The sequence below is a fragment of the Alexandromys fortis genome, unplaced genomic scaffold, assembly GCF_014885135.2.
Source record: "Alexandromys fortis isolate MF-2015 unplaced genomic scaffold, M_Fortis_MF-2015_v1.1 scaffold_15, whole genome shotgun sequence".
NCBI lineage: Eukaryota > Metazoa > Chordata > Mammalia > Rodentia > Cricetidae > Alexandromys > Alexandromys fortis.
The window spans coordinates 5,895,489-5,907,503 of NW_026067911.1; the positions used below are offsets into that span (position 1 = coordinate 5,895,489).

At 43.8% G+C, this 12,015-nt stretch overlaps 1 protein-coding gene across 3 annotated transcripts in view; it reads right to left on the reverse strand.

Annotated features, from left to right (window-relative positions):
* Trpc3 (transient receptor potential cation channel subfamily C member 3) overlaps positions 1 to 12,015 on the reverse strand; it is a 69,677-nt gene that overhangs the window by 28,102 nt on the left and 29,560 nt on the right. For 2 of the 3 annotated variants that reach the window (XR_007591052.1, XM_050138470.1), the window contains exons 4-5: positions 3,572 to 3,766; positions 211 to 427 (exon numbers count right to left, since the gene is read on the reverse strand). Coding sequence is in view for 2 of the 3 variants with exons in the window: in XM_050138470.1 (XP_049994427.1) it covers positions 211 to 427; positions 3,572 to 3,766 (412 nt within the window). In the remaining variant the exon portion in view is untranslated. The remainder of the gene's footprint in view (positions 1 to 210; positions 428 to 3,571; positions 3,767 to 12,015) is intronic. The other variant, XM_050138471.1, reaches the window with a different exon arrangement.

Sequence of the window (12,015 nt, forward strand, 5' to 3'; positions counted from 1 at the left end):
CTAGTCACGAGGATTTCAGTTTAGTGAGGCCTATGCTAAAAATTCAGTGTCACCATTTCAGCATTATCTAGTAATTTAACTTACATTTAATAGTCATATATGATGTTCTCATCATCTATAGTGTTAACAGTTTTAGTAGAAAATAGCATCATTTCAGTAACTATTTTTTTTTGGGGGGGAGGTAGAAATTAGGGAACTAAAAAGACTTACCGAGAACCCAGACCATAATTAGCATTTCCGTCCATGTGAACTGGGTGGTCTTCACCCTGAAGATCTGCTTGGGGTAGTCAATAACAGTGATATTGGGCAGCGTGCTGATGCCTTCAAACCTGTCTGAGGCGTTGAACACAAGCAGACCCAGAAAGATGATGAAGGAGGCGGCGTGTGCTACGAACTTCATGAAAGGGCTTCGAAGAATTTTCCCCAGCTGTGATATGACAGAGAAGGGGGAGATGTGAGGGAGGGGAGAAGATAGGGAGGGGTAGAGGGGAGGGAGGGGGAAATGTGGGTAGAGATGAAAGGGAGGGGAGGTGGCAGAGAGGAGAGGAGAGATGGGAGGGAGGGGGAGATTAGGGAGGGGAAGGAGGAAAGGAGGAAGAAATGCAAGGGAGGGAAAATGTGGGTAGGGAAAGATGGGAGGGAGGGAAGGAGAGGGGATGGGAGAGAGGGGGGATAGGAAAGAGGGGGATAGGAAGGAGGTGGAGATGGGGGAGAAGGAGATGTTTGCTTTGGAAGAACTATTCAGGCTTGTCCAACTTTTGGATAGTTATGAACGTTGCCCAACACATTTGTAGACATCAAGTGATAATGTTAAAAGGTTGGACTCCCCTGACGGTTATGCATTGTGAAAACTACTCTTTTTAAGGGAGACCTTCCCTCTAAAATTTACTTCAAAAGTCTTGGAAATTCAGTTTCTAAATGCCTACTACACTGTAAACCGTGCTACACTGACTGCCCGCTTCTGGAAACTCTGTACGGAGGATGGTTCTTACTCTTACTTTTGCATGAAAAGCTATTGCAAAGTCAAAGTTCGTAGGCCTGAAAAGGAAACCCTAGCTTGTAGGTTTTCAAATTTTTTAATTAAAAAAAATAGGGCATTAAAAGTTTTTTGAAGAGTAAAATAATTGCTGCACTGTAAACAAAATTTAATTCTCACTTCCAAATAATCCCATCATACCATATCATCATATTTTAAAAGGATGAAAGAAATAAAGGAAGAAAGTATTAGAACTGAGATAAATATCTTATCAATTACTACCTACATAACAGGGAGATATAAAATAACTAGAAATTCCAAGAAAGGTAGCTTGATTAAAAATAATCTCCGAGTTTTGAAAATGATGCATATAATAAAGACAGTTTTAATGGTCAGCTTATAATTGTTTAAAGGTGGTACCTTATAAACATCCTGTGATACGCTGTCCTTAAAAGTCCCATGCTCTAACAGGAAATGAGAAGTAGTTCCTCTGTCCCCAGGGTATCCACAGTCCAAGGATTAGGTACATGGGACACATTTGTCCAGTATGTTCTCTATTCTGCAAACTCAGAGCCTGGTTTTTAACTCTGTCTATGAACTTAAAAACAGATCTGGTTCACATTTGGAAGGCTATCTTCAAACCAATGTCCAGAACCTTAATCTGCTATCAATAAATGATCAAACAATGTCAAGTCTTTCTGAATTTGAACATGTGTGCACACAGACAATTGTTATGTTTCCAAACCGGACACAGAAAAACAAGCAACAATAATCACACAGCCTAGTGCTGATTCAGCTGCGGAGGGTGTGTTTGGCATGACTGCCAAGGCACGTGCAATTTCTTGGGTGTTGCCAAGTCTGCTTTTCTCAAAAACTGATCTTTAAAACTTTAAATAAAAAGAAAATAAAACAGTATACTCATTTTTAAAATGGATTATATGCGGAGTTTTTTTGTTTGTTTGTTTTACTTTTTTTAAAACAGTATTGCAGTCAAGGTTCATGCACACCAGGCAATGCTCTGATGCTGAGCTTGGTCCCAGCCTAAGACCTCCTTGCCCAAGTCTGTATGCAGAGGTCAGGATCAAGCGCCATTCTTCTGGGGCCTCTCCACCTTAGTCTTTGGACCTAGAGTTCACTAGTAAGCTGGACTGGCTGCCTAGCAACTCCAGGAACCTTCCACGTCCAGCTCTCCAGCACTGAGACTGCAGGCTCTGCCATCATCCCTTGCTTTGCACGCTGACTCTAGGGGTGGAGCTTGGGTATTCATGCTTGCAAGGCAAGCACTTCATCAATTGAGTGCCCCCAGCCGGAGAATTCCCCAGTTATTTATTTTCTCTGTGAAATAAGCACAGCCGTGCATGGGCTCCATGGGTGGTTCAGTGCCTACGTTTCTTTTCTTATGATGAAACATCGCTACACGGAGAGCTGCTCTTTTATAAGAGGTAAAAATGTATGTCCCAAGATGCCCACTGCAATCTTAACCTTCTCTAATTGACTGAAAACCTGAAGACGGGCTCTTGGGTACCAGAACTTGGTGATGCATTTCCTCCAGGAAGGGAATCTGGTTGGGTTGTAATTTTCTGCTGACTTCAGGCTCTTACATGATTTGTGTTCTAGTCTTTAGTGATTATGTTTGTAAAGAACTGTAAAATAGTTTCTCCATGATACACAACAAAGAATCCAGCAGTCATCAAACTTGGTAAAAACGACACACTTTCTACCTTTTATTGAATGGGGCAGCTCAACAAGGAAGTGAGCTGGATGCACACACCCGGAGAAGATAGCTGAGCCACAGGCAACATTAGACTTACAGGGTCATTTTTTAGTGACCTTGACTCGTTTTGCCTGAAACAGATTCTGATTGAAATAAAACCAGACTTGAGAATATAGACACGAGATGAAAGGACCCGAGGGCAGCTCCTCTCCAGGGATGTGCCCCTTATTACCAGATTCTGTTAGCAGGATTCCTGTTCTCGTCTACATCTTAATCACGACCACATTAGCTCTACTTGGGCAGGTTGAGAGGAGAAAGGTACCGGAGTCATCCAAGCAAAATCAAGCAGTTCAAACAAAATCCAAAGAACCCTAAGTTCAATTCTACTCGAGTTGGAACTTTCTAGAAGAATAAAGGACTTGAGAACCCATCATGGGCCTGATTAAAGGTTAAATAATACTTTTGATATCCATGAGCTCAATACTCACCCCCCCCCACCATGTTTCTAATGGGTTCAGATGAGCGCCCTGAAAATAGCCATTTTTGTGATCTCACTGAGCACAGCGGTCTGCTTCCCTTTTCTTCCTTTGGCCAGCTATGACCATATTCTCTTCTTACTACGCTGTCAGAAGTAACTCCATTCTCTCTAGATACTTACTCCTTCTTGTCTACCATGGGAATTTTACCCTGAAAGCCTTATTATGCCACACCTGCAAATGTGATCTGTTCTGCTAGCCCCAAATCCTTTCCAGCTCTCTCCTGGAGTTGATACACCCACTACAAAGTAGACTGTGTTCCGTGGTCACTTAGAAGGTGGAGGCAAAGAGCTGGGAGCCTGAACATTAGCTGTTGCACTTTTCCAACAGAGATACACAGTATACCAAGCACAGAGGGGAGGAGGAGGCTAGTACCCTGCTACAAGGTGCAATCCAATAGCCAATGGCAAGGAACGGAAGGCCCAAGGCCACGACCAGCACGACCAGGCACTTGATAGCGATGGTCTGTTCCCGAAGGCCGGAGAGATTCTCATACCAGATTGTCAGAAGCTGTTGTTGGCAGTTGGGGTGAGCCACGAACTGTTGGGGGTAGAGGGAGAGACAAGTTAGTCGGCTCTGTCCACAGCAGAGCTTTCCAATACGTGCCTTTGGGGCTGGAGAGATGGCTCAGCGGTTAAGAGCAATGACTGCTCTTCCAGGGGTCCTGAGTTCAATTCCCAGCAACCATGTGGTGGCTCACAACCATCTGTAATGAGACCTGGTGCCCTCTCTTGGCCTACAGGCAGGATACTAAACAAACAAACAAACAAATAAATCTTAAAAAAAAAAAGGCATGTGCCACCATATCCAATACATGCCTTTGTAGAATACAGCCTGTTAAAACCTCCTGGGTCCTCCCTTCCTATTAGAACAGAGGTGGAGACCAAAGGAGAAAGCTGAAGTCACCCCCACTCCCAGTCCTTTCCGGTAGCTGACTTCTCTCTGGCCATGGGTGACGCTGGCTTTCTGTTGGGAAACTGTGCCCCCTACCACATCGCTTGCCAGCTTTCTTGCCTTCATTTCAAAATGGAAAAGGCAAACGGTGATTTGGCTTATTGTTGACTAGAAGTAAGAGAAATGTTAGTAAATTTCTGAGTTACTCCTAAAATATTACATGTATGAGAAAATACATAAATGATGCAAATTGAACTTCTATGCTGTGGCTGAATACGAAAGGACCGGCAGAGTTGTTCCTGCGCCAACAGTTATCCTGCAGGGCCCGGCGAGCACCACTCTTAACCGCCGAGCTATCTTCCCGGCCCTGTTTTTGCTTTTTTTTTGTTTTTTTTGAGACAGGGTTTCTCTGGCTTTTGTTTTTTTAACCTTATCCATAATTCCTATACACTTCTATCTTGCTTCTAAAACATTTTTAATTTTCTGACATGGGGCCTCATACTGTAATCCAGGCTGGCCTAGCGATTGCTCTCTTTATTGGATAACTTATTGTGAAAACAGCATTGCTTTGGGTCAAATGCTGTCTTTAAATTCACATTTTGAACTCCTTACTCCAAAGTGCTGGCCCTAGGGGGCAGGACTTCAGGGCATACTTGGGGTCTGGGGACAGAGTACATGAAATGGTGAGATTGGTGCCTATGTATTATAGACACTGCTCCCCCTCCCCCCAAAGGCTCTGCTTTTACCATGTCTTACAAAGAGAGGTCAGTACTTTGCAACTCAATAGAAACAGCCCCGCTGCCATGTTGACCACAAATTCCCAGCCTCAGTGCTGTAAGAAATAGGTTTCTGTTGTCTGTAAAGCACCCTAGTTATGGTGCCTTGCTATAGCCCCCAAACAGCTCAGAAATACCTGGCCGAAGGTTCCTTCTGATTGTTCCACCATTGCTAGTCGCTAAGAGTATGTTAGGTCTTCTTTCCAAACAATTTACTTACTGTCTTCCTCTCTCTCTTCCTCTCTTTATTCTTTTAAGGCAGAGTCTTACTCACTATGAGCCCAACTGGTCTTGAATTTGGGATCCTGCTTCAGGCTCGTGAATACTGAGATTAAAGATGCATGTCACCCACACCCTGTAAAGTTCACGGTTTCAAAACCATCTCACACACTAGCATAGTCATGAAATGACCTCTTGGAAAATGCTGTAGACTCAACTCAAACAGAAGAATTCCCAGGTCTGTGTTCCCTCGGAGTCTATGAAGAGCTCCAGATATCCACTTTTCCCCTGTGTTATATCCAGACCATTTCTCTTCTGTTTTACTCCTCCCCCTACAGCTCCTAAATGTCTATCATGTTTATTCATTCACCCTTCAGAAGGCTTTCTACACTATCAGCCAGCCACCGCTCTGGGCATTTGGCACAAGATAAAAATAGGAGTCGGAACAGAAACAGAGGGGGAGTGGATGGAGGAGGAGGGGAAGGCAAGGGAATAGGAGGATAGGAGGGAGGCAAAATTGTGGTCAGGTTGTAAAATAAATAAATTTAATTAAAAATAGGAGAGCTTGTATCACTGTAAACCATGAAGTCATTTCTTCAGAGCACACAGCAGGCCTTTGAGGATTTTTTGTTTAGCTGTGCAAAGATGTGTTGCATTTGTTTAATTATGTAAAGATGTGTTGCTGTTTTACCTTGCCTGACTAAGGCACCTGATTGGTCTAACAAAAAGCTGAATGGCCCATAGTGAGGGAGGAGGTGTAGGTGGAACTTCCAGGCAGGAAGAGTAAGGAGGAGGAGGAATATGGGCTTGCAAAAGAAAGAAAAGGAGACAGCAGGAAGACACCAGGGACCAGTCAGTCAGACATGGAGGAAGCAGGAAAGCAAGACATACAGAATGAAAAAAAGGTACAAAGCCCCAAGGCAAAACAGAGGAATAGAAACAGGTTCAATTAAGTTAAAAGAGCTAGAGAGACAAACCTAACTGAGGCCAAGCATTCATAATTAATAATAAGTCTCCATGTCTTTATTTGGGAGCTGGTTGGTGGCCCAAAGAAAATTCCAGCTACAGCAGGTTGTCAATAAATGCTATGTAAGTCATAATAAAACTGGACTCCACATCCTCATCAAGACAGTAAGTTGGAACAAAATCGCCTTAGTGGAAATGTTTCAGTACTAAGGGCTCCACATTTGAGAGACAAGACACTGCATGGAATCAAGTCATAGCTCTCTGGAGACCCCAGGCAGCCAGGCTGAGGACAAGGAGCTGGGCATACCAGGAAAGCCACAGGGTGGACATAGGGTATCATAGTATGAGATTACTGTTTGGGGAGTCAAGCTTGTACTTTTCTGGGACAACCCAAAGATTTCTGTAAGTTATAGAGTATCTACAGGGCTAGGAGACAAATGCATGGATGAACTCACTTCCCTGTAGAGAGTATCTCTAAGTTACAGAGTATCCACAGGGCTAGGAGACAAATGCACTGCATCCACGTGGTTGGATGAACTCACTTCCCTCTAGGGAGGATCTGCTTGCTATGGCTCGAAAGCATCTCCTTTAAAATTCTGGTGTTGTCATGTGACATTCTGAAGAGGTGGGAGAGGGAAGGGCTAGAGGAGGTGGTGAGAGTCCCCAGTACCGTTCGTCTGTAGTTTCAGCTAGGAAGGATCGCTTGAGTCTAGAAGTTCAAGGCTGGTCTGGGTAACTCAGCAAGATCGGGTATCTAAAAACAACACAGCCCTTGGGCTGGAGAGATGGCTCAGTGGTTAAGAGCACTGGCTGCTCTTCCAGAGGTCCTGAGTTCAGTTCCCATCACCCACATGGCAGCTCACAACTGTCTGTAACTCCAGTTCCAGGGCATCTGACTCTCACACAATGAACATAAAATAACAACAACAACAATAAATTAAAAACAACACAGTCCTTTGAAGGATAAAGATGACCATAGAAAAGAGCCATTTGGTGCTTGTCAGTTTGGGCTCCCATGTTTCCACGCCAGGACACTCTGTTAGTGCTTCCGAAGGATACAGTCCTGCCTGCCAGTGCCTTCATCTTGGACTTCCCACCCCTGCGCTGTGAGAAAACACATCCTGTTTGTAACGCACCCAGACTCAGTTATTGTCACAGCAGTACAAGTGAACCGAGACGCTGATTCTCTTAGGACCTACACTGTACAAACACTGTCTTATTACTATTGTCTGTGCGTGTGTGTGTGTGTGTGTGTGTGTGTGTGTGTGTGTGAGCATCGGGGTGCCGTGGAGCTAATGTGAGGGTCGGAAGGGAACCAGTGGGCTTCCTTCTGCCTCCATGCAGGATCTGCAGTGTCTTAGTTAGGGTTTGTATCGCTGTGACAGAGACCGTGACTGAAAGCAATTTAAAACCCCAGCTCACTCTCCATCACTGGTGGAGGGCAGGGAAGGAGCTCATGGCAGGTACCTGGAGCAGGAGCTGAAGCAGAAGCCACGGAGGAGTGCTGCTTACTGGCTTGCTCCTTGGGGCTTGCTTAATTTGTTGGTTTTGTTTGCTTGTTTGTTGTTGCTGTTTTTTTTTTTTTTTTTTTTTTTNTTTTTTTTTTTTTTTTTTTTTTTTTTTTTTTTTTTTTTTTTTTTTTTTTTTTTTTTTTTTTTTTTTTTTTTTTTTTTTTTTTTTTTACTTTTTTGTGTAACCTAGATCCATCCTCTTGGGGATGCCATTGCCCATGATGGGCTGGGCCCCTCCCATATCCCCACAGACTTGCCTATAGGCAACGATGGTGCCATTTTCTCAACCGAGGTTCTTCTTCCCAGATAACTCCGCCTTGTGTCAAGTTGAAAAGCCAACCAGGGCACAGGGGGGTGAACTCAGGTTGCCATGCTTCCCCAGCAAGCGCCTTTCCTCGCTGAGCCATCCCACCAGCCTGCTTTGGTTTGTTTTGATTTTGAGGCAGGGTCTTACTCTATAGCCCAAGCTGGCCTAGAGCAGAAAGCAAGCCTCCTGCTTCAGTCTCCCTCATGCCGGGATTATAGGTCTGAGCCACTCCCAACACTGGGCCACCTTTTCTGCACAGAGTATGTGAGATGATACACATCAACCCTTGGGGCTTGTACCACAGGTGCCAACACTTAGTACATCTTAAATCCTAGCACCTCACCTGCTGTGAAGGTAAACTCAGCATAACTGGCCGGTTTCCTGTCACTAGGATCACAGCCTATGCTCTTCCTGAGCTATGTAATATCATCTCTGCTGAATATGTTTAAAATCCATACAAATAGAACTTCCTCAACAATTTAGAACTCCTAATACAAATACACAAGGCACATCTCAAAAAAAAATCAACACAATATTAGCAAGTGAGAGCAAAACACCCTAATCCATCAGGAGATTGTTTTTTTTTTTTTTTTTCTTTCTTTCCAACAACTTCAAAAGAAGGCAGAAGCCTTTATCTCTTAAACCACTCTATTTCCTGGGGAAATGTCCTTATGAGGCCACACGGTCATAGCTGGCTGCGTCAGGCTCGTGTATTGTTTCCCAACTGCAGTGGAACAGCAAATGGAAGTCATTACAGAAATAATACCCTGATTGGAGGCTTTCTGATTCGAAGAGAAAATGCTTGACACATAAGAACATTCCAATCTTTCAATGGAACAAAACTATCACAGCCTTACAGAACACACACACACACACACACACACACACACACACACAGAGTCAAATGAGCAGTAGGACGGCAGTTGCCCCATCAACCAGAGCAAGGAGATGGAAGACAACTGAATAAGCGTATACCTAAAATGATTGTGTTATACTATCTATTTAAACTCCTCTCAAGTGTAGAATGCTATGCAAAATTCTTGGGGGTTTCCGCTCTTGTTTTAATGACATTTTATGTTAGTCACGTGTACGTCCCTCATTCTCCCTCTGCACCCTCAGGTCTGAGGCCTCTTACACCTTCTGCAGAGAAACACAGGATAACTGAATGAGTCCATATTGCCGCAGGTCTAATTTTTAGATTACTGTTCGGTTAAGGATGAAATTAGGGCACTGGGGGAGAACTCCGGAAATTATTTTTCTTTAGAGCCTAGTGTTACAGACTAAATAGCCTACCACATCCAGTCAACAAGTTTAATATATATTAAATATCTATATTAATATATATATAATCTATAGTGAAGATTGCTCACCATGATGTAGGTACAGATGTGGGGGTGTGCTGGGGGGGGGCGGCAGAGAGGGCAAGCCTTGCTCTCCTAGCACAGAATAGCAGAGAGGGATGAACAGAGTTAGAATGAAAGGAGTAAATGTTCTCTAAGGCAGAGAAGTCAGAATTGAATTATTGATTTCATCAGCACCACCAAGCACTGTAACTATTCACTGAGAGCAGACACAAACACACACACACACACACACACACACACACACACACACACATTAGCATTTCTTTACTTTGAAAGAAGGTTGAAACAGGTTACGATACAGACCCCAGGTTAGCCTGGGGCTAGTGGTCCTCCTACCTCAGCCTCGTGAACACTCAGATCACAGGCGTGTGCCATCACACCTAGCTGATGTTTATTACCGCAGGGTTTACATTTTTTATTTACTTTCATTAACAAATGTTTTTAGATTTATGTATTTCATGTGTATGCATGTTTTGCCTGTATGTATGTATGTGCACCTTGCGCAACCACTGGATGGTTGTGATCCTGAGAACTTAACCCAGGTCCTCTTCAAGAACAGTAAATTCTCTTAACCGAGAGGGAATCTCTCCAGCCCCTTCCTTCCAGATTTTGTTGATGATCTTTCTAGTGTCTGGAAGTTCCAAACTATATGCTGTCGAGTTATCTGTAATTTTGTTTTAAGGCTTATTTTAAAAAGATTTTTAAAAATTGTACGTATATAAGTGTTCTACCTGCATGTACGTACATCACATGTGTGTCTAGTGCCCAGAGTGGCCAGAAGAGGGCGCTGGATCTCCTGGAACTGGAGGCATGTATGGTTGTGAGCCACCATGTCAATAACGGTGACCAAATCTGGGTCCTGTGCAAGAGCAGCAAGTGCCCTTAACCTCTGGGTTATTTCTCCAGTCCTTTAAGATGTCTAATATTATTATATAAAAAGCCCTTTCTTAATAAATATTAAATTCATAGCCATGCGTGTTGATTGATAACAAATTTTTGCTTATGATACTTCATACATTGTAATCGATGCATCCACTTGTTTGGAATCCGGTAAGCCATTCAGTCTGCAAGTGGGTTGGCTGCAGAGCATCTCTGCAGATGAGCTGTTTCTGCTAGCATGACACTTTCGACGAGATGATAAGAAGCCTGTGACAACCGAAATCAATTCTCCCCTCTCAGGTGTCAAACACAAGAGACTCATGTTGCAAGATCCGTGACTTTGTCTGGACGCTTTTCTAAAAACGGCTTGCCATCGGTCTTGTTCAAAATTATCTTCCCCCCTCCCCCAGCATAAGCAAAACCTCCCAGGAAGAACTCCCCAAGAGGCATTTGGTTATCTTCGATAGGATCTGTTCCCAGAAAAGTTGTGTTCTTCCAATTTCTAGTGAAAATAAATCTTCACAGCATTAATGACTGACCCAAATCCCATGGATATGACACAAAGTCCTCTGTGTTGTGGTGGAAGTGTGTGTGCCTGTGAGTGGACATGAATGCGAGCGCGCGCGCGCGCGCGCGCGTGTGTGTGTGTGTGTGTGTGTGTCCATGCAGCCTTCTCACACCTGGAAGGTGCAGGAGAGATGTTTCTCCACCCTTGCTTTGTTAGAATGTGAATGCTGGTTTAGGTTTCATTGGCCAGAGGCCAGTGGCAGGCTTGAGTTGCAAGAGGTCTTAGGACAAACGGACAAGGGCTCAGCGTCCCTACCGCTAGTGCCATCACTGGCCACTCACAGCAGGTGGCCCCAGGGAGTCCTGGGCTTGGACCTGGTTGAGGTTTCTGGATGTCTCGGTTGTACACGCAGGTCCCTTTGCTTTTCCTTTCGAGTCTAAGAACTTCCAAGGGACCTTTGCTGATTTCTTCCTTGGTAAACTAGTTTGATAACAAGGGTTGGATTTAGAGCAAGGAACACGAAATTGTCTCTGGTTCTTCAACTTGTGTAAGAGCCATCATTCTGACACAAAACTTTGTAGCAGAGATGCTGTAAGCTAATTGTCAGTGAATGTCACAAAATGGTCCTCGTGATAACTATATGCATTACCTCACAGAATCTTTAAACAACTGTTATCTCCCCCACTTTACCGAAGAGTAGACCAGGGTCTAAGTGATGTCCATGGCCAGTCAAGAGCCCCTGGTGACACCTTGACGTGACCCTGGCAGCTTGGATCTACGCCTTTCCTTGTAAGCATGAGAACACACCAAAGGAAGAACAGAAGACATGGCTCTTCACAGACGACCAGATCATACTCAAGACACACCCTTCACATAGCTGCTGCTTTGTCAGCTTCTAGCTTTTATTATCAAAGATTTATTTTATTTTAAGTGTGTGTGTGTATGTGTGTGTGTGTGTGTGTAGGTGGGAGTTTGTTGTCCAGCACTGAATCCCCTGGAGCTGGAGTTACAGGTAGTTGTGAGGCGCTCACCATGGTTGTTAGCAACTAAAATTGGGTCCTCTGGAAGAGAGGTACATGTTTCTGACCACTAAGCTCTCTCTAGTACCGGCCAGCTTCTCTTAAGTACAAAAACTCTCTCTGTTACACAATATACTTAAACTATCCAATTCCAGAAACTCAGATTTTTCACATATAAGATAATTTAACTACTATTTTTATCAATTGTTTAATAGCGCAATGCAAACTAGAAAATGAAAACACAAAACAGTTTTTCTGTAGCAGCCATAATAAAAGTAACCGTAGTCTTTATTTATGGCCCTGGCATGACCATCTCCATATTCATGTCACAGCAGACATGTCATTT